At 45.6% G+C, this 22,994-nt stretch overlaps 1 protein-coding gene across 1 annotated transcript in view; it reads left to right on the top strand.

The window, feature by feature from the left end:
- The window catches only part of asap1a (ArfGAP with SH3 domain, ankyrin repeat and PH domain 1a), a 200,410-nt gene extending 194,744 nt beyond the window's left edge, over window positions 1-5,666 (top strand). Inside the window, exons 25-29 of the mRNA XM_084139939.1 lie at window positions 2,141-2,207; window positions 2,495-2,559; window positions 2,855-3,357; window positions 3,653-3,775; window positions 5,427-5,666. Of these exons, the coding sequence (XP_083996065.1) occupies window positions 2,141-2,207; window positions 2,495-2,559; window positions 2,855-3,357; window positions 3,653-3,775; window positions 5,427-5,501 (833 nt within the window). The 3' untranslated portion in view covers window positions 5,502-5,666. The remainder of the gene's footprint in view (window positions 1-2,140; window positions 2,208-2,494; window positions 2,560-2,854; window positions 3,358-3,652; window positions 3,776-5,426) is intronic.
- The last annotated feature ends 17,328 nt before the right edge of the window (window positions 5,667-22,994 follow it).

Raw genomic sequence — 22,994 nt, 5'->3', positions numbered from 1 at the left:
TGCATATAGAAGTAAATAGTGCTGACAGGATTCTCCATTCTACATTACATACAATCAAATCTGGTTTACATGATCAATTTCTTTGCATCCTCCTGAACAGGCCCCAGCACACAAAAGAGAAAAGAGTATATTGTTTTCTTCCTTGGATATTCGGGTTTAAAATCTGAGCTAAAGTTGAAGCTGGGTCAGACATATATTTTCTTTTTTGTATTCCTATATTTAGTATTACTCAAATCGCCAATGAATGGTCACTAAAAGGGAAAGCTATAGTTTACTGGATCAGATTGGGCTACACTTGTCCCCAGTTGGGAATGGAATTGAACATTATGATGTTATTGAAACAACCTATTCATTCAATTTGCACGCATTTTGCACTCTACCAAATGTGCTCGATAGCTTACCCCAGGGCCACGTTCAGTAGCGAAACATTGTCAAACGTTGCAGTTAGAAATGCCATGAATGGAGCCGACGAGATTCCTTATTCTACGTGTCAGAGGCATGTTTGTTCTACATAACATATTTATATCTGAACATCCCAAAACATTGCGTCCTGCTGAACACTCCGAATGGCTGTTGACCCCCTCTGCTGATTTGATCAAAGCTGAAATAGAGGCAAACTGAAATAGATCTGACTTTGACGCTTCTGTGGTTCCTCTTTGTTTCTCATTTGGTTCACTTCCTCTGCGAGCAGAAAAAACGAACAAAAGGCCAAGTGCTGAATGCGTTCCCTCTGTCACATATTGCTGATACATATTATGTATTTTTCCTTACGATCAACCAAGTTTAATAGTTTACATTTTAGACATTTTGGGGTGGTTTGCTAGACACCGATTACACATAGTCATGGATTAAAAAGTGCTTTCAATGAAGATTCTCCATTGAGTATGCTTTTTAGTCCAGTACTAGGGTTAATCTGTGTCCAGGAAACCACCCCTTTATGTGTAACACCCATGGAAGTTTTAAATTGTAATTCATATGACTCATTTTGACATAAATTCTCCATTGGAATTCAAGCATTTAAATTCAGGTAAAACTTTCTTGAAGCTCCTTGTTATAAAGTATTATATAGGCTAATAAACATTAATCAGCTAATAGATACAGTCATAGAGCATTGTGAAACTGTATGGTAAAAAGGCATGGCTGGCATGTATCATTAACATATCAGCTAAAGGGCCTCTCATGTCTTATTATTATACAGTTCCATAATGCTCTATGACTGGTTTGAAAGCAATATAACAAGGTCCTTCAACTAAAGTGTTACATTATCTTAATCTATGGTTCACTCCAAATTCAGCGTTTGTCAGATGTTTTCAGACCTCAAAAGTAGTCTAATGAATTGGGTAGAATTTATTTGGGTAAAAAATTATACATTGAAAAGGAAAAGGTGCAACCCTCACTCACCAGTAAAAACATGTTATTTTATTTAAGCATCTATTAAAAGCTTGACGTTTGGGCCTTCATCAATGGCCTTCATCTACGTTTTTAATAGTGTGCGATCATTGTGCCTTTTCTTTTTCAAAGATGATAATCTGGGTTGCACCTTGACTCACGTTGGTTAAGCGCCCTCCACTTCTTTCCATAACAAATAATACAACAAGCAGGACATTGGATCCCCAGAGGATAGCACTTAAAAGCATGAATTAAAATACTTGTTTCCAAAGTGGTCCTTGATGGTAAAACTGAATGAAATCAGGAAATGATATGGTGTCAGGAAATGATATGGTGTTTATCTTTTCCATTCTGATACATGGCTATGGACTTATCTCATCTATTGAGGTCTGAAAATATCTGTCAACCTTTGATTTTGGAGTGAACTGTCCCTTTAAAGAGGCAGTCTGGATTGAAACAACAACAAAGCGGTCACCCCCCCCCCCCCCCCCCCCCCATACACACACTTTAAAAAGCTGAGGGATGGGGCTGGAGAAATGTAAGCACTCAAATAAATAAACAGAGCTATAGATGCATGGACTTGACATCGAAACTAAGCTCATGAGGCAATTCTAAGTTATATTCTTCAAGTATTAATTGCTGTACACTGTATATAATTAATTTAAAGATCCAAAAATGTATGTTCCAAAATCCCAGCTTGCCCCTGTAAGGTACATGTGGCCATACATCTTCAATCTTTTTTCCTACACAGGAAGCGAGTCCACTCCACCGCCTACAAACAGGACCTCACCTGGAAACAAGTTTGAGCAGCAGCAGAGGTACAGCACCATAACCGCTGCTTCAACTCACTCATTCAGCCTGTCCAGGCTCCGCGCGATAGTGCCAATCACATATTTAGCAGATGCATTTATCAACAGTGTTCACAATTAAAAGGGTATTTAATTTTGTGGATGACTTACAGTATTCCTATTTTGGATTATGAGAGACAACAACCAAAAATATGGCTTAGAACTTACAAAGTGCATGCAAACATTCCGAAATTGACACCTCAACCTTCAAAGGCTAAAATCACATTGTATGATGGGTAATCTTATCTCTCTTTCAGTACTACCATTAGTAATACCAAGTCAACACTTGGTCCAAGGGTTCTACCCAAACTACCCCAAAAAGGTATTATTCTTTCTCTCTTATTTAACAGAAAATGTCTAACAATGCAAGAAATCACATAGTATAGATTACGGGCCAGTTTCCCAGACACAGATTAAGCCTAATGCTGTTTTAAAAAGTTGTTTCAATGGAGAATCCCCATTGAGAAAGCTTTTTAGTCCTGGACAAGGCTTAATTTGTGTCTGGGAAACCACCACTATATGTATACAATTTAGTAAGGATACTGTTAACCCAAAATATACCAAACTAAGTTGATGCAAGTTGACACTTTTTAATGCCTCACCCTGTCTTGTTGAAGTGGCACTACGGAAGATCGACACTATGCACCTCCCTTCAGTGGACAAGCTCTGCCAACCTCCGGAGGTTCTACAGAGGTCAACCTGCGCCCAACTAGAGTCTTACCAAAAATCCCCCCAGCCCCTGCAGACCCCCGGAGACACCCCTCAGAGGGCCCCGTTGGCAGAAAAACCGCAGCTAAGCGAACTGCCTCCCAAACCCCAGATGTCAGATCTGCCCCCCAAGCCCCAGCTCTCTGACCTCCCCCCAAAACCACAGCTGTCGGACCTCCCGCCCAAACCGCAGCTCAAGGACCTCCCGCCCAAGCCTCAACTGAGCGACATCCCTCCGAAGCCCCCTGTCAGTGAGCGGCTCCATCCGGGCGAGGCCGTGCAGACTGCGATGGATGGGCGGTCTTGCAGTCAACAGGGGGAGCTGTCACCCAGACAGGCCAGTGAGGACACCAATGGATCCCCGCCGGGTGCAGTGGAAATGCCTGTGCCGCTGCCTCGGAAGATCAACACTGTGAGTGCTGACTAAATATAGTGCTTTTTGTTGTAGTACCTAGGGCTGGATTCAATCCATATCACAGAAGTATTGCGGAAGATCCGCGTTAAACAATGAAAGTTAATTTCTGAATGAGCCAACATATGCAACGTTTACCATGAATGCAGTCTCTGCGAACGCGGAAAACATTGCCTTTAAATTGTTTAATAACTCACATAAAGTACCATTTTATCAAGTCATACACCATGTGAAAATTTATCGGTGTACTCTGACGGTAATGTAAACATACTAAGCTTTTTGCATTTTCAACCAGGGGAAGAGTAAAACTAGACGGGTGAAGACCATCTACGACTGCCAGGCGGATAACGATGATGAGCTGACCTTTGCAGAGGGAGAGGTTATCATCGTCACAGGAGAGGAGGACCCGGACTGGTGGGTGAGTATTTGACCTGCATCAGGCTGCAGCCACACTCATACAGTGCCTTGCAAAAGTATTCATCCCCCTTGGCGTTTTTCCTACTTTGTTGCATTACAACCTGTAATTTAAATGGATTTTAATTTGGATTTCATGTAATGGACATACACAAAATAGTCCAAATTGGTGAAGTGAAATGAAAAAACTAACTTGTTTCAAGAAATTCTAAAAAATAAATAATGGAAAAGTGGTGCAAGCATATGTATTCACCCCCTTTGCTATGAAGCCCCTAAATAAGATCTGGTGCAACCAATTACCTTCAGAAGTCACATAATTAGTTAAATAAAGTCCACCTAAGTGTCACATGATGTCACATGATCTAAGTATATAGACACCTGTTCTGTAAGGCACCAGAGTCTGCAACACCACTAAGCAAGGGGCACCACCAAGCAAGCGGCACCATGAAGACCAAGGAGCTCTCCAAACAGATCAGGGACAAAGTTGTGGAGAAGTACAGATCAGGGTTGGGTTGTAAGAAAATATCTGAAACTTTGAATGTCCCACGGAGCACCATTAAATCCATTATTAAAAAATTGAAAGAAAATGGCACCACAACAAACCTGCCAAGAGAGGGCCGCCCACCAAAACTCCCGGACCAGGCAAGGAGGGCATTAATCAGAGAGGCAACAAAGAGACCAAAGCTCCACAGCGGAGATTGGAGTATCTATCCATAGGCCCACATTAAGCCGTACACTCCACAGACCTGGGCTTTACAGAAGAGTGCCCAGAAAAAAGCCATTGCTTAAAGAAATAAATAAGCAAACACGTTTGGTGTTCGCCAAAAGCCATGTGGGAGACTCCCCAAACATATGGAAGAAGGTTCTCTGGTCAGATGAGACTAAAATTGAGCTTTTTGGCCATCAAGGAAAACGGTATGTCTGGCGCAAACCCAACACCTCTCATCATCCCGAGAACACCATCCCCACAGTGAAGCATGGTGGTGGCAGCATCATGCAGTGGGGCTGTTTTTCATCGGCAGGGACTGGGAAACTGGTCAGAATTAAAGGAATGATGGATGGCGCTAAATACAGGGAAATTCTTGAGGGAAACCTGTTTCAATCTTCCAGAGATTTGAGACTGGGACGGAGGTTCACCTTCCAGCAGGACAATGACCCTAAGCATACTGCTAAAGCAACACTTGAGTAAGGAATCCCTATTAAAAGTTTTATTCAAAGCGTTTCTATCTGCAACATTCAGTACGTTGCACACTCCTGAACGTAACCCTGGTTTTGTCATTCAGAATGTATGACAAATCCATTATCTTTCTTCGCTGATCTGAGAGGACTAGGCTGACTGACAACTGTCTGTAAATCACTCTGGATGAAAGCGTCTGCTAAATGACCAAAATGTAAACAATTATACTAGAAAGGTGACGGCGATACTGTATGGCAGAAGTTGTCAGGTAGACTAGGTGAAGCTTCTGCCATGCATTTTTCTCCTTTCCAATCCTTTCAGATCAGGGATCATTAGTAAAGAGAAAATACCAAGTACACCAAGTTATTGAAGTATAAGAGTATACTTATTTGCATGTCACTCATTTGAGTCTCATTGTGAAGCTGTCACAGTAAAATATGTATTCATCATTATGTATCTATTCTTTTATTTCTTTCAGATCGGGCACATAGAGGGACATCCCGAGAGGAAAGGGGTCTTCCCCATGTCCTTTGTACACATTCTGTCTGACTGACAGCCGGAGAGACAGGTGTGAGGCCCTGCCCTCCCCTGGCCTCACATCAGACTGTAGGTGGAGGCTATGTTAATAGCTGCTGTTACAACAGGAAGCGAAACAAAATGCGAACGAAGAATCCAACCCAGCCTCATTGCATTGAAGACTTGTTGTATATAAACTGTGTTATCCTGCCTACCAGTATTACCGTAGCAGCAACCCAGCATGAAACTGGGTTTGCAGTAGCTATCCTCGGAATCAAGCACTTCAAACATTTCTCAATGTATGCTGTAACTGTATGTATGTGTATAGATAAACAAATCTATGTATGTCCATGTAAGTGTATCTTTGTACATACATATGCACACCTAAGAGTGTATATTTCTGTACTTATGTACATATACAAGTGTGCATATGTACATTGACCCTGCTTGCTTAGAGATGTAGGGCTATCTTCTTCTTGTTCCAATGGTATACCATTTTAGCTGGACTGTTTTATGTCATTATCATCTCTTGAACTCCTGGAAGTAGTTAATGATCATGACTCATGAGAGGTCAATTTGATAAGGAGTTTGTTACTTAGATAATATACAGTATATTAACCCTTAAGGCCCATATCCTCTCCCTCTACAGGCCTGTTGTTTTGGCAATGAAAGTGAGTTTCGAGAAAGACTGAAAGGTTGGAGGAAGTATTTATTCATGACATAAATATAGAATTTAATGTGGGTGTCGCTTGTGTGTGTTTTCGCACGTGGCAAGTGTTTGTACATTCACTCTGCAAAAACAGTGCACAGTTACAGTCACTCACCCTTCTAGATAACTTGAAGAAAGCCTGTGTTAAAGACTAACCATTTTCATACTTTAGTTTTTAATTTAGGCCAGAACGTTAAAGTCTTTGCCGTGTTGTCTTACCGTATTACTTAACGGCCTTGTTGTAAACAGAAAGGATGATTTGGAGTGGATTTCTTAAAACAGGCTTTCTTCTTTTTACTTTGTCATACAGGCAAGTGATGTGGAGTGAATGCAATGTTGTTGATCCCTTTGTATTTTCAAGTATTGTGGTTACTGTATCATGTTATGGGTATGCTTGTCACTGGCAGGGACTGGGGAGTTTGTCAGGATGAAAGGAAATATGAAAGGAGCAATTTTTCTGCGGGACAAATGTTAATCCCAAAGACACACTAGAATGGCTTTCCAAGAGGTGGTGAGTGTTCCTGAATGGTCCAGTGTCAGTCCTGACTTAAATCTGCTTTAAGAAATCAGAGACAATGTTTGAATATTGCTGTCCATCAATGATTCCCAACCAAATAAATGAAGCTTTAGGCCCGGTGCACATCAGAGATCACAGGCCAAAGCATGAGGTCATGTCGTTGAGCTTCAGGATTATTAGTGCATTTTTTTACTCTTATTCAATTTTACCGTGGTTTGTCATGTAGGAATTTGCTGTGACTGACGGAGGTGTGAAAACAACTCTGACTGCCACGCTAACTTGCCATTTTTAGGGACAAGGTTTCGCCTTAGTTTAAAATAAAGCTGTTGTCGTATTAACAGGAAATAAATGATTAACTATTAATTAATGCTTCTTGTATTATATTTGATGTTGATGGTCAGTGAAATTTTTTAGGACTATAGTTAGTAATTGTTAAAGGGAGACACCTTTTATTGAGTATTGAGAGTAAATTGATGTTTGTTTCTGTTTTGGGTAGGAGAAACTGGGCAATTGACAGCTACACCACTATCATCAGTCTTTTTCCTTGTGTCTGGCATTTACTGTTTACAGAAGCTCATTCAGCTAGGTTATTCCTTGTGGGAGAAACATTGTTAGCACATCTTGTGTTATTATTGTTCCTAATATGTGTGGTGAGAATTGAAGCTTTCATCACAGCCCCTTTAGACTAGGCTTTTTGTTACAATTCTCAACAAAGTTTGTGGGATTTCAGCACAGGCAAAACCAGTGGGGCCCCACTGATGGAGGACAAGATGAAAAGAAGAGTGATTAAGCCATGGCAAGCAATTGGCTGATTCACAAATCCTCTAGATTTTCACATTTACTTGAATATTTATTTAATATACAACTATACCAGAAGCTGGACAATAATAAATTAAACATATTCTAATGCATCAAATTCGTGTCAAATTCCACGCCTTCTGTGTTATTCCCCACTCAAGTTGGATGCATATTGGACGGGCACTGCCAAACAGTGCTTTTTAGAAGGCTAGTTTGACATTTGTTTTATTGCTAAATAACTGGATGAAAATGTATATCCCTGTTCCGCATGTGTGTTGGCTTCATTGTTTGATATTGTGTGTTGAGGACAGAACCATGACTCCATTACCTATCGAATAATAAATATTTTATGTTGAATTATTGTGAATGCTTGTTATTTTTAAAAGTGTAATTGTCTTTAATGCGGTTGTTTGTAGGCCCTAGTAATAATGTATTATTTAGGAATGGAACTGTGATACCGCCTATACAACTGCATTTGTCATTACCTACTGCATGAATGGGAAAAGGTGTTTTTACTATGTAAGTCAGGGGCGTAGGAGCCCGGGGGGGGGGTAATGGTCCCCCCCCCCCCCCCCCCCCCCAATAAAACAAAACAAAAAAACACGAGACTTTTATTTTGAAAAAACTGTTGCCAGATTAGTTGAGGAACTTTTATTTTGAAAAGGCCTCCTCTGCTGAAACGTGAGTCACTTCCCCCGCCCACACTGACTGCTTCATTTGTGGGCTTCATTCTAGCTCTCTGTTATTACAAGCAGTGGCAATGTGTGAGTGAGAGAAAAAGCACTGTGCAGCACCACAATCATTACTCACCACACTGGGTAAAGTAATTATTGTTGGCAACAACAAAGTACGTTTAAATAAAAAGTGTATGAATGTGAATAAACTTTGATATGTTAGAATGAATGTGAGCAACTACAGTTGAAGTCGGAAGTTTACATACACTTAGGTTGGAGTCAACCACTCCACAAATGTCTTGTTAACAAACTATAGTTTTGGCAAGTCGGTTAGGACATCTATTTTGAGCATGACACAAGTAATCTTTCCAACAATTATTTACAGACAGATTATTTCACTTATAATTCACTGTATCACAATTCCAGTGGGTCAGAAGTTTACATACACTAAGTTAACTGTGCCTTTAAACAGCTTGGAAAATTCCAGAAAATGATGTCATGGCTTTAGAAGCTTCTGATAGGCTAATTGACATCATTTGAGTCAATTGGAGGTGTACCTGTGGATGTATTTCAAGGCCTACCTTCAAACTCAGTGCCTCTTTGCTTGACATCATGGGAAAATCAAAAGAAATCATCCAAGACCTCAGAAAAAAGTTGTAGACCTCCACAAGTCTGGTTCATCCTTGGGAGCAATTTCCAAACGCCTGAAGGTACCACGTTCATCTGTACAAACAATAGTACGCAAGTATAAACACCATGGGACCACGCAGCCGTCATACCGCTCAGGAAGGAGTCACATTCTGTCTCCTAGAGATGAACGTACTTTGGTGCGAAAAGTGCAAATCAATCCCAGAACAACAGCAAAGGACCTTGTGAAGATGCTGGTGGAAACAGGTACAAAAGTATCTATATCCACAGTAAAACGAGTCCTATATCGACATAACCTGAAAGGCCGCTCAGCAAGGAAGGAGCCACTGCTCCAAAACCACCATAAAAAAGCCAGACTACGGTTTGCAACTGCACATGGGGACAAAGATCGTACTTTTTGGAGAAATGTCCTCTGGTCTGAAGAAACTGTTGTGTCGAGCAAACGTTGCTAATTATGCTGTGTGACCAAGGAGAACCCGCTGACGCTGTATTTTCATCATAAGGTTTATTCATAACAAAGGGTTACAGCGTCGATTTACAGATACCTGCAGATATCTGGAGAACAATCGCCCCATCTCAAATCTGATTATTCTGTCGTCCTTTGTCCCAACCTAGTATTTATAATCTTTACCCTGCTGTGGGTGGTTTCCCATACAGACCAATCCCCTGTCTCCACACAACAGACTTCCTCTGTTCTATGGTGTGTCCCCACAAAACTACTCCCTGGGCTAAATAAACCTCCTATCAGGTTCCATTTGAAAACGTTAGCAAAGTCATAATTCCTCAGATACTACAAAACAAAAATAGAACTGTTTGGCCATAATGACCATTGTTATGTTTGGTGGAAAAAGGGGGTGCTTGCAAGCCGAAGAACACCATCGAACCGTGAAGCACGGGGGTGGCAGCATCATGCTGTGCGGGTGCTTTGCTGCAGGAGGGACTGGTGCACTTCAAAAAATAGATGGCATCATGAGGAAGTAAAATGATGTGGATATATTGAAGCAACATCTCAAGACATCAGTCAGGAAGTTAAAGCTTGGTCGCAAATGGGTCTTCCAAATGGACAATGACTCCAAGGATACTTCCAAAGTTGTGGCAAAATGGCTTAAGAACAACAAAGTCAAGGTATTGGAGTGGCCATCACAAAGCCCTGACCTCAATCCTATAGAAAATGTGTGGGCAGAACTGTAAAAGCGTGTGCGAGCAAGGAGGCCTACAAACCTGACTCAGTTACACCAGCTCTGTCAGGAGGAATGGGCCAAAATTCACCCAACTTAATGTGGGAAGCTTATGGAAGGCTACCCGAAACATTTGACCCAAGTTAAACAATTTAAAGGCAATGCTACCAAAATACTAATTGAGTGTATGTAAACTTCTGACCCACTGGGAATGTGATGAAAGAAATAAAAGCTCAAATAAATCATTCTCTCTACTATTATTCTGACATTTCACATTCTTAAAATAAAGTTGTGATCCTAACTGACCTAAGACATGGAATTTTTACTAGGATTAAATATCAGGAATTGTGAAAAACTGAGTTTAAATGTATTTGGCTAAGGTGTATGTAAACTTCCGACTTCAACTGTATAAGCTTTATCCTGGCTAGTAGCTAGTTGGATTTACATTTTTACAGTTTAGTCATTTTTAGCTGTGTCAGGTTTTATCTAACTAGCTAAAGCTTGGTAGTTCTGGCTGTGTGAAAAACTGATAGTGAATGTTTTGAAGCCAAAAATACTTGCTCGCTACAGTATTACTTGCACAATCACTGTCTTAGTCTTCATCATAGGGTTAGTAATAATAATAATAATAATACATGGGACGTATATAGCGCTTTTCAATGACCCAAAGTCACTTCACAAAAAAATACAAATAAAACAGGAGTCAAAACAAAACATCAGACTAAACAAAAACAGGAATAAAGAGAGGGCTGGGCTCAAAGAAGGGAAAGTGTGATGTGTCAGTGTATGGGGAGGGTAGGGTTGGGATTTGGATACGAACCTGGTTTAGGGTAAGGGGTAGGGTAAGGGTTAGGTGCTGCTCAGTAGGGTGAAGAGAGGAGTGTCTTTGGGGGGGCTTAAGGGTAGGCCTTGTCAAAGAGGTATGGCTTCAGGAGGGACTGAAAGATGGTGATTGACTCCGAGTCATGAATGGCTGAAGGGAGGAGGAGAAGGCCCTGTGGCCGAAGCTATGGAGCTTCAACCTGGGGATGACAAGGCTGAACGGAGTGCGCATGTGGGTTGGTGGAGGAGAAGAAGGTCTGAGAGATAAGGGGGGGCAAGGTGGTGAAAGGCTTTGTAGGTCAGAAGGAGGATATTGTAATCAATGCGTTGGGAGACAGGGAGCCAGTGGAGTTCACAGAGGACAAGGGTGATGTGCTGAAAGGACTTGTGGGTGAGGATTTGGGCTGCAGAGTTTTGAACCATTTGGAGCTTATGGAGGGAGCTTGAGTTGATGACAGAGAGTAGTGAGTTGCAGTAGTCAAGACAGAATGAGATGAACATATGTATGAGGGTTTCAGCGGCAGGACAGGAGAGGGAGGACATGACTTTGGCAATGTTGCGGAGGTGGAAGAATGAGGATTTGACCGTCTGTCTTATGTGGTGATTAAATGAGAGTGTAGAGTTGCGTGCATGGAGGGAGGGAGAGACAGTGGTGTCGTCTTTGATGAGGGTGGATTTGGTGCCTATGAGGAGGAGTTCCATTTTGTCACTGTTGAGCTTAAGGAGGTTTTGTTGCATCTATGTTTTTATTGCAGAGAGGCAGGATTCAATGTGGGTTGAAGAGGGATTTGGTGCAGAGGTGGATCTGAGTGTCAACGGCATAGCAGTGGAAGTCAAGGTTGAAGTGACGGAGCATCTGAACAAGTGGGAGGATGTAGATGATGAAGAGTAAGGGACCCAGCACAGAGCCCTGTGGGACACCCTGTAGAACTGCAGCTGAGTCTGAGGTGTGACCATTGAGGGAGATGTAGTGGGTCCGGTTTGTGAGGTATGACTGTAGCCAGGAGAGTGCAGTGCCCTCAACACCCAGGCCCTCCAGCCTGGTGAAGAGGATCTGATGGCTCACTGTGTCAAATGCGGCACTCAGGTCAAGGAGAAACAGGATGTTGAGGGCACCAGCATCATCAGAGGTTAAGAGGTAATTGATCACTTTGAGGAGTGCAGTTTCAGTACTGTGGAGGGGGTGGAAACCAGACTGTAGGGGCTCAAACAGGTTGTTGATTAGCAGGTGGGTTTGTAATTGGGAGGCAACAGTACATTCCACAGTCTTGGCAAGGAAGGGGAGGTTGGAAATGTGACGGAAGTTATTGAGGATGGCGGTGTCCAGTCCTGGCTTTTTTAAGATGGGGGTGACTGCAGCTGTTTTGTAGTTGGAGGGGACAGTACCATGGGCGAGGGAGAGGTTGACGATGTCTGTGATGTATGGACAGAGAGCAGGCAGGCAGGCTTTGATGAGAACAGTGGGGAGAGGATGAGATGATACGTTTTGAGATATAGGGAGAGTCAATGGGGGCAAATTAGGAGAGCCGGGTTTCAGGGGTGACTGTTGGGAGGTTGACAGGGGGAGGGGCGGCTGAAGGAGATTGATCAGTCAGTGATGAGTTTATTTTGGTGATCTTGTCCTTGAAAAACAGAAGGAAGGTGTTGCAGAGTTCAGTGGAGGGAGTAGAGAAGGTGTGGTCACAGGGCTGAAGCAGTTCTTATTGGAGTTCTTATAGGCGATTTGCACAGGCGACCATGACGTATTTCCGGTTAAATCTCAGGATGAATGTAAACTTCCGGTTATCGTAGAATGCTGTGCTACCGTATGCTAGCATTGAATGCTTGTCGTCAAAAACATCCGAAACGGTTAATTTTCATTGTTGTTGTTGTTTATCTTAATGTTTATGTTAATGTTTTTACTTGTAATACTTCGTCTTGACTTATAACACGATGACGTGTAAACGTACAAAAGTGTCCTTTCAAAAACGGGATGACAGCTCTTCCAGCCATCACTGCTGTGTGCCGCAATGTACAGTGTCTGCCAGATGCAATTCTTCTGTTAGTTTTTTTACTTTTCCCAAAGACAGTGAATTACATAAACGGTGGGTGATTAACATTCGACAAGTCAACTTTCTTACAACAAACACACAAGTCTGCAGCCGACACTTTCTAAGTGAAGATGTGATAGAGCCTCCGACTCCAGCTGGGCACAGACGTCTGAAGAAGGGAGCTGTTCCAGTGCTGTTTCAATGGAACAATTTCAGTCTTCCAGCCCCACGGCCCGGAGTTTGGGATAGGACCGAGCGTCCCAACACAGAAACCATGAATGATCCGTCTGTGGAATTGGACTGTCCTCCTGACCATGACTACTGCAACAGTACTGAACCTGCTGTGCTGGATATGTCCCTTGACCACAATGAAGAACTTAGTGTAGAGATAGCAAGGCTCCGAAATCAAATTGAGGAGATAACTATCAGCAGCAAGTTCTGCTTGGAGCGGTTTGCTGGATCTGATGATGACATAAGGTTTTTCACAAGGTAAATTAAAATGTCCAATGTGTTTAATATATAGGCCTATGTATTTGAGCTGTCAACAATGACTAGTATTATTATCTGTTTAAATGTTGCATGTGTGATGTGTGTTGTTGTAAGCTACTGGAAACCTTGAATTTCCCTCGGGATGAGTAAAGTATCTATCTAAAACTATCTAGATCTAGGCTATCTACTAGCGCATTCATTGTATTTAAAATACTGAGAAGAGCAGTAAGCAAAAGGACTGACGTGTGCGTGGTCCAGTTTCTGACCTTAGTGCCAAATGTTCTAAGATGTTGTATAACTGTCAATAAGGATGCTAACATGCTAGTATGCATGTGACACAACTGTCTGGTATTGAAATGATACAAACCATTGTTCGTGGTTTATGCCACTTCTGCTCTGTTTCAGTGCACGAAAGTACAGGAGGGACGACAGACATGCCACATTCAGAGTAATGGGCAGTCTGATATAGTAATGCAACCAAATCATTGCATATCCCACACCCAGCCACACAGAAACAGTAGCTTTTAACAAGTACAACTGGCTGTGAATCACGCAATGTCATCTGAAATACACAGAAGCATAATTTAATGGGTTTTGAAAGACGAGGGTCTACAGCAGCAGGAGTAGGAGCAAAACTTGTTCTTTCTACTTTTTACTGGTGTAAGCAACTTATCTACTGTCTCGTGTCACTTTTGTGCTTTCTGCATCACTTTCCTACTGTCTTGCACCACTTGGCTATACTGTCTCCCACCACTTACCTATTGTCTTGTGCCATTTACCTACCTTCAAACAGTATTGGCAGAGCAGAAGGTGAGTGGTGCAACATTATAGCCTAGTACCAATAACAACAGTAGAGTGAAGGTTTTGCTCCTAATTCCTCTTGAAAAGTAGAAACATCAAGTACAAAAGCAAGGAAGTTGGGCCATATGTTTATAAAGAAAGAAGTAAAGATGACAGGACAGTTTTGAGTAGAACATCAGCAGTTTGAAGAATAGCTGAGTGGAATATGTTACTGTCATTGCAGTCATCAAGTCAGGAAAAAGTAGTAATCTCATTATTGTTTACATTTCAAACCAAACACCAATTTGTTTACAACAGACCCAACAACAAAGCATGGCAATTCCCACTCAGCTACCCTGGTCTGTATTAGGCTACCACTGTTCAGCTATCGTGAAAACCACTAAAGTTCTAAAGTGTTCTCTTAGCAATGGCAATCAAAGCTGTGGTAACATTAAACGAGTAAAACGTGTTGAACGGAACCTTGAACAAGTTCAACAGAACTTTGAACGTGTCACTTAATGTAGTCCTACTCTCAGCTGGTGTGGTGGCTTTGGTTTCTTCATTGAGCCCTGTTTTTACCTGATACTTTCATAAAAGTACAAACACATGAAGTGAGAGGTATATACACATGATTAAACTTTATTTAAAGCATGATTAACCTGAAGCAGGACGGAGTCATGACTGAAAACATCAAAGCAAGGCTTCTAGCTCAGGCTAGCTAGCGTTAGCATATTACCTTCAAAGTTGCAAAGAAAATAAGAAACGTAAAATTTGAAGCCTTTATCCAGTTTTCTACGTGGTGTCGTACTGGATGTCCGGACTGTCAGAGCGGGCGTAGGTGTGGTGTAGGAATCAGATGCAGGACACAGATGCTAGTCCAAAAATACTTTAGTAAAGTCCACAAAAAGAGCGGCTACAAACAGAGCCGGAGGCACGAGAAAAATAACACACACAGCGTATAAATGCAAAACACAGCAAACACGCACAACAAGTGCGGACTCTCTATCCAATACAAAATAGAGCACTAACTGACTGGAAGCACCAGCTGACAAGGAACAACTACACACAACCACAAGACAGAAACAACGAGAACTTAAAGGACACATAATCAAGACTAAATGAGAAACAGGTGTACCAAGACAGACCAAACCAAACAAACACAGAAACAACGAACGGTGGCAGCTAGTACTCCGGAGACGACGACCGCCGAAGCCTGCCCGAACAAGGAGAAGGAGCAGCCTCGGCCGAAACCGTGACAGTACCCCCCCCTTGACGCGCGGCTCCAGCCGTGCGCCGACCCCGGCCTCGGGGACGACCAGGAGGACGCGGAGCAGGGCGCGTGGGATGACCACGATGGAACTCAGTCAGAAGGGACGGGTCTAAGATATCTCTCCTCTGCACCCAGCACCACTCCTCCGGACCATACCCCTCCCACTCCACGAGATATTGGAGACCCCCCATCCGACGTCTCGAATCCAGGATGGACCGAACTGTGTACGCCGGAGCCCCCTCGATGTCCAGCGGGGGCGGAGGAGTCTCTGCTATCTCACAGTCCTGGAGTGGACCAGCTACCACCGGCCTGAGGAGAGACACATGGAACGAGGGGTTAATATTCTTATAATCAATAGGTAGTTGTAATCTGTAACACACCTCGTTCAACCTCCTCAGGACTTTAAAAGGCCCCACAAACCGCCGACCCAGCTTCCGGCAGGGCAGGCGGAGGGGCAGGTTTCTGGTCGAGAGCCAGACTCGATCTCCCAGTGCGTACACCGGTCCCTCACTGCGGTGGAGATCGGCGCTCGCCTTGCGTCGACGGATGGCCCGCTGCAGATGTACGTGAGCAGCGTTCCACGTCTCCTCCGAGCGCCGCACCCACTCATCCACCGCAGGGGCCTCGATCTGGCTCTGATGCCAAGGTGCCAGAGCCGGTTGGTACCCTAATACACATTGGAAGGGAGTTAGTCTGGTGGAGGAGTGGCGAAGGGAGTTCTGGGCCATCTCGGCCCAGGGAACATACCTCACCCACTCCTCCGGCCGGCCCTGGCAATACGACCTCAGAAACTTACCCACATCCTGGTTTACCCGTTGAACCTGCCCATTGCTCTCCAGGTGGTACCCCGAGGTAAGGCTCACCGAGACCCCCAAGCGCTCCATGAACGCTCTCCAGACTCGAGAGGTAAACTGGGGGCCTCGATCAGACACTATATCCTCGGGTACCCCGTAATGCCGGAAGACGTGAGTGAATAGTGCCTCAGCGGTCTGTAGGGCAGTAGGGAGACCGGCATGGGAAGGAGACGACAGGCCTTCGAGAACCGATCCACAACGACCAGGATGGTGGTATTCCCCTGGGAGGGGGGAAGGTCAGTAACAAAATCCACCGAGAGGTGAGACCAGGGTCGTTGTGGAACGGGCAGGGGTTGTAGCTTACCCCGGGGCAGGTGTCTGGGTGCCTTACACTGGGCACACACCGAGCAGGAGGAAACATAAACCCTCACATCCCTGGCTAACGATGGCCTCCAGTATTTAGTGCTAAGGCAGTGCACTGTCCGGCCAATACCTGGGTGTCCAGAGGCGGGTGACGTGTGAGCCCAATATATAAGTCGATCCCGAACCTCGAGCGGAACGTACGTCCGACCCACAGGACACTCTGGAGGGCTAGGATCGGTACGCAACGCCCGCTCGATTTCGGAATCGACCTCCCACACTACCGGTGCCACCAGGCAAGACGGCGGTAGTATGGGCGTGGGCTCAACGGACCTCTCCTCCGTGTCATACCGCCGGGACAGGGCATCTGCCTTACCGTTCTGGGACCCAGGGATGTACATTTACATTACATTTACGTCATTTAGCAGACGCTCTTATCCAGAGCGACTTACATTATATATATTTTTTCATACCCCCTGTGGGAATCGAACCCACAACCCTGGCGTTGCAAACACCATGCTCTATCAACTGAGCTACATCCCTGCCGGCCATTCCCTCCCCTACCCTGGACGACGCTGGGCCAATTGCGCGCCGCCCCATGGGTCTCCCGGTCACGGCCGGCTACGACAGAGCCTGGATTCGAACCAGGATCTCTAGTGGCACAGCTAGCACTGCGATGCAGTGATCTTAAAAACGAACCGGGCCAGAAACATGTTCCACCTAGCCTGGCGAGGGTTCAGTCTCCTAGCTGCCCGGATGTACTCCAGGTTTCGGTGGTCAGTCAAAATGAGGAAAGGGTGTTGAGCCCCCTCAAGCCAATGCCTCCACACCTTTAGGGCCTGTACCACGGCTAGCAGCTCCCTGTCCCCCACGTCATAATTTCGCTCCGCCGGACTGAGCTTTTTAGAATAAAAAGCACAGGGACAGAGTTTCGGTGGCGTGCCAGACCGTTGCGAGAGCACGGCCCCTATACCGGCTTCAGACGCGTCTACCTCGACCTGGAATGGTAGCGCGGGATCCGGATGCGCCAGCACCGGCGCCGAGGTAAACAGGTCCTTCAGTCTCTCAAAAGCCCTATCAGCCTCAGCAGACCACTGCAAGCGCACCGGACCTCCCTTTAGAAGGGACATTATGGGAGCTGCCACCTGTCCAAAACCCCGGATAAACCTCCTGTAGTAATTCGCAAAGCCCAAGAACCGCTGCACCTCTTTAACAGTGGTTGGAGTTTGCCAATTACGCACGGCCGACACACGGTCAACCTCCATCTTCACCCCTGACGCAGACAACTGATAACCCAAAAAGGAGACTGACTCCTGGAAAAACAGACATTTCTCTGCCTTGACATATAGGTCATGCTCCAACAATCTCCTCAACACTCGGCGCACCAGGGCTACATGCTCGGCTCGGGTAGAAGAGTACACCAGAATGTCGTCAATGTACACGACCACTCCTTGCCCCTGCATATCCCGGAAGATCTCATCTACGAAGGATTGGAAGACTGAAGGAGCATTCATTAACCCGTATGGCATGACGAGATACTCGTAATGACCCGAGGTGGTACTAAATGCTGTCTTCCATTCGTCTCCCTCCCTAATACGCACCAAGTTGTATGCGCTCCTGAGGTCCAATTTTGTGAAGAACCGCGCCCCGTGTAAAGACTCCGTCATAGTCGCAATCAGAGGGAGTGGATAACTGTATTTCACAGTAATCTGATTGAGATTGCGGTAATCAATACACGGGCGCAAACCTCCATCCTTTTTCTTCACAAAAAATAAACTCGAGGACGCAGGGGAAGTGGAGGGCCGTATGTATCCCTGTCTCAGAGACTCGGCTATGTAAGTCTCCATAGCTCTCTTCTCCTCGTGAGACAAAGGATACACATGGCTCCGCGGAAGCGCAGCTCCTACCTGGAGGTCTATCACACAATCCCCCTGTCTATGTGGTGGCAATTGCGTCGCCTTCGCCCTACTAAACACAAGTGCTAAATCCTCATACTCGGGGGGAATGTGCAATGTGGGCACTTGGTTTGGACTCTCCACCGAGGTCGCCCCTACGGAAACGCCCAGACATCGCCCTACACACTGGGCAGACCACTCCTTAAGAGCCCTCTGTTGCCACGAAATAGAGGGATTATGGGTAATCAACCAGGGAAGCCCCAGCACCACCGGATACGCAGGAGAGTCAATAAGATATAGCTGAATAGTCTCCTCATGACCCTCCTGCATCCCCATCCTAAGTGGAGCTGTGACCTCCCTAATCAACCCCGATCCCAACGGACGGCTATCTAGAGCATGTACAGGAAAATGATTGTTGACAGGAAGGAGGGGAATCCCTTACTCTACACAAAATCTCAGATTTATAAAATTCCCGGCTGCGCCTGAATCTACTAGCGCCTTATGCTGGGAACGAGGTGCAACCTGTGGGAAACAAACAGGTATGGTTATGTGCACAACAGAGAGCTCTGGGTAAGTGGGGCGCCTACTCACCTGGAAGGACTCACCAGTGCGGGGCCTGCCGTCTCGTCCCCTAGGAGACCCCCCCCAGCACCTAGCCGCAGTGTGTCCTCCACGGCCACAGTTGGTACAGGGGGTGGTCCCTTTCGGGCTCCTTCTCCTCTCCTCTCTAGCGCCAGCACCCCCGAGCTCCATAGGACTAGGCTCGGAGGTGCTGGAGGGTGGAATGGACGACCCCCACTCAGGACGTCCGCGGGTAGCCAGCAGGGTGTCTAGGCGAATGGCCATGTCCACCAACTGGTCAAACATAAGGGTGGTGTCCCTGCAGGCCAACTCACGACGGACGTCCTCCCGTAGGCTGCAGCGGAAGTGGTCTATGAGGGCCCGCTCATTCCACCCTGCGTCTGCCGCTAGAGTCCGGAACTCCAGTGCAAACTCCTGGGCGCTCCTCCTCCCCTGTCGGAGGTAGAATAGACGTTCTCCCGCCGCCCTCCCCTCAGGTGGATGGTCGAATACAGCCCTGAAGTGACGGGAGAACTCCGCATAGGTGATCGTCGCGGGGTCTATTCTCCTCCATTCGGCGTTGGCCCACTCCAACGCCTTGCCGCTGAGACAGGAGATGAGGGCGGAAACGCTCTCGTGTCCCGAGGGCACCGGGTGTACGGTGGCGAGGTAGAGTTCAACTTGTAGGAGGAAACCTTGACACCCGGCAGCGGTACCATCATACGCCCTCGGGAGCAAGAGCCGAATCCCACTGGGTTCCGGAGCGTGGACAAAGGGACTGACCGGTGCTGGTGGTGATGTGGGAGGAGGCGTGGGTGCCCAACTGGTCTCCAGGCGATGCAGGGTATTCATTACTCCCTGCAGAGCGTTGGTGATTTGGGCTATCCGCTCGTCCTGTCCGTGGACGCGCTCCTCCCAAGACTCGGTCGCTGCTGCTGCTCCTGCTGATTCCATGGATGGTGTGTAGTTCTGTCAGAGCGGGCGTAGGTGTGGTGTAGGAATCAGATGCAGGACACAGATGCTAGTCCAAAAATACTTTAGTAAAGTCCACAAAAGAACGGCTACAAACAAAGCCGGAGGCACGAGAAAAATAACGCACACAGCGTATAAATGCAAAACACAGCAAACACGCACAACAAGTGCGGACTCTCTATCCAATACAAAATAGAGCACTAACTGACTGGAAGCACCAGCTGACAAGGAACAACTACACACAACCACAAGACAGAAACAACGAGAACTTAAAGGACACATAATCAAGACTAAATGAGAAACAGGTGTACCAAAACAGACCAAACCAAACAAACACAGAAACAACGAACGGTGGCAGCTAGTACTCCGGAGACGACGACCGCCGAAGCCTGCCCGAACAAGGAGAAGGAGCAGCCTCGGCCGAAACCGTGACACGGACAACCCTCCGTATATCATTAACAGATACTTTAGGCAACTCCAGCAAACACCTTGTAAACTTCATCTCTGCCATCATAACGGTCTACTGTCACTGTCTAATGTTTTTTTCCGGTAACCGGAAATGCCCAAGCATCCTTACGCCAATGCGGAAATGCGTGCATAGAGCCCATTGGAGCTGTTGATGATGTTGGGTTAGGTGGACCTGGTAGCATGGAGGGCATCTCTGTAGGTGGAGAAGTGGAGGTTGTAGGCCTCAGCGTGGTCATTGAGCCCAGACTTCCTGCTCAGGCGCTCCAGGTGGCCAGCTTGCTTCAGGGTGCGGATCTCAGTGGTAAACGAGGGGGAGGAGGAGGAGAAGGAGACAGGTTTAGTTTGGAGTGGGGCCAGAGAGTTGAGGGAGACAGATAGAGCAGTATTGAATTGGTCAACTAGTTCATCAGGTGAGTTGGGGCGTGGTCAAGGGGCAGAGCAGAGCAGATGGCATCACAGAGTTGGAGGGGGTCAACAGCCTTGATGTTGCGGAAGGAGATGAGGCGTTTGTCAGTGTTGTGGGGTGAGTATTAGGTAAGAGAGAAATGAAGGATCTTGTGGTCAGACAGCGGGAACAGGGAGGGAGAAATATGAGTTAGGTTGAGGCCAACAGAGCAGACGAGGTCAAGTACATATCACTTGATGTGAGTGGGAAAAATTAACATGTTGGGTAATATTGAAACAGTCCAGAACAGCAATGAAATCAGAGGTAAGTATTGAGTTTGATGAGTCCACATGAATATTCATATCGCCAAGCAACAGTAAGCGGGTGGAGAGTGGGACAGCAATGATGAGTAGTTCAGATAGGAAGGATTCATTAGCTTTAGGAGGACGGTACACAAGGATAGTGGTCATGGAGCAAGATGATATGTAGGCAATGTATTCAAGTGAGGAGACAGTAGGGAGAGACAGTTCAGTTATTTAGATTGTTGTCACGATCGCTGACTGATGAAGCGGACCAAGGCGCAGCGTGATAAGCGTACATTCTTTATTAGTACACACACGAACCAAAACAATAGACCAAACGATACGTGAAGTCCTAGGTTATACACAAAACCCTACGGAACAAGATCCCACAAAACTAACATGCCAAAAGGCTGCCTAAGTATGGTCCCCAATCAGAGACAACGAGCTACAGCTGTCTCTGATTGGGAACCACCCTGGCCAACATAGATATAAACGATCTAGAACGAAAAACATAGAAAACTAAACAATGAAAATCCACACCCTGGCTCAACAATTAAGAGTCCCCAGAGCCAGGGCGTGACAATTGTAGCGAGGTGGAGCGGGGTGACACAGGTAGCCATAACCAGCGGGAGTAGCTTGGTTAAGAGAAAATAAATCACCAGGTTGTTGTCAAGTCGGTGGAGTGGGGTGACAATTGTAGAGTTATACAGTACAGCGAGGTGGAGCGGGGTGACACATGTAGCCATAACCAGCGGGAGTAGCTTGGTTAAGAGAAAATTAATCACCAGGTTGTTGCCAAGTTTCAGTTAAGAGGAGGAAGTCTAGCTTGTTGTCAGATATTAGTTAATGGAGCAAGGGGGCTTTGTTGTTCATTGATCAACTGTTGAAGAGAGCAAAGTATTAGGATTGTGAGACTGAGAGGTACGTTTTTGGATAGTTGTAGGCAGTCATGGTTTACAGTATGAGATGATGGATTGGGAGCAGGGCGCGAGTGAGACCAGAGAGAGTTAATGTTGCTACCAGTAGAATAGTTGACAGACCAGTTGCGACGTAAGCCACGATGCAGGTAACTGCGTCTACGTAGGATGCATGATGAGCCGGCAGGGATAAGTACATCAGAGGCCTAAAAGTGGACAAAAACAACAGGCCGAAAAGTAGAAAAAACTAACGCTTAATGTAAAACAGACAAGTAAACATTGTTACTAAACAGGTACCAGGGAGAAGAACAGACGAGTAAACATTGTTACTAAACAGGTACCAGGGAGAAGTGGCAGTCAAGCACGACGCCAGCAGATACTCTCGCCCGGAAATCTCGTCACAGTGACACTGGATGTGCCACCAGTCAATAAAAGGAGTGCAAAGGACTGTAAGTAAGGTTCTTCTTGGAAACTGCCCTCACATCACCCCTGGCAAACTAGCTGGCAAATTTGAGGGCTTTCAGCTTAATGTCTTTAACTTCATCACAGTGATTATGGGTCATGAAGGTGTGTTTCATGTGTTAAGACATTGTTTGGTGCCATCATGGTCGTGGCAGGAGAGTGACAGCCATGAACAGACAGAGAGAGAGAGAGGCCACAAACCAACCAGTAAGTGCCACTCCAAGCTCATGGAGTTCATAGACTGATGATCTGTCACAGTGTGAATCAATCTGAATGATCATATATGATCTCTGATAATAATAATAATAATAATATGCCATTTAGCAGACGCTTTTATCCAAAGCGACTTACAGTCATGCGTGCATACATTTTTGTGTATGGGTGGTCCCGGGGATCGAACCCACTACCTTGGCGTTACAAGCGCCGTGCTCTACCATACAGCAGCTTAAGTCTGTGTTAACTTCATGCAGGAGAGAGGCAGCCATGATGATATTTAATT

Source organism: Coregonus lavaretus (genome assembly GCF_964263955.1).
Source record: "Coregonus lavaretus genome assembly, chromosome: 23".
NCBI lineage: Eukaryota > Metazoa > Chordata > Actinopteri > Salmoniformes > Salmonidae > Coregonus > Coregonus lavaretus.
This window is presented reverse-complemented; position numbering and strand designations above follow the sequence as displayed.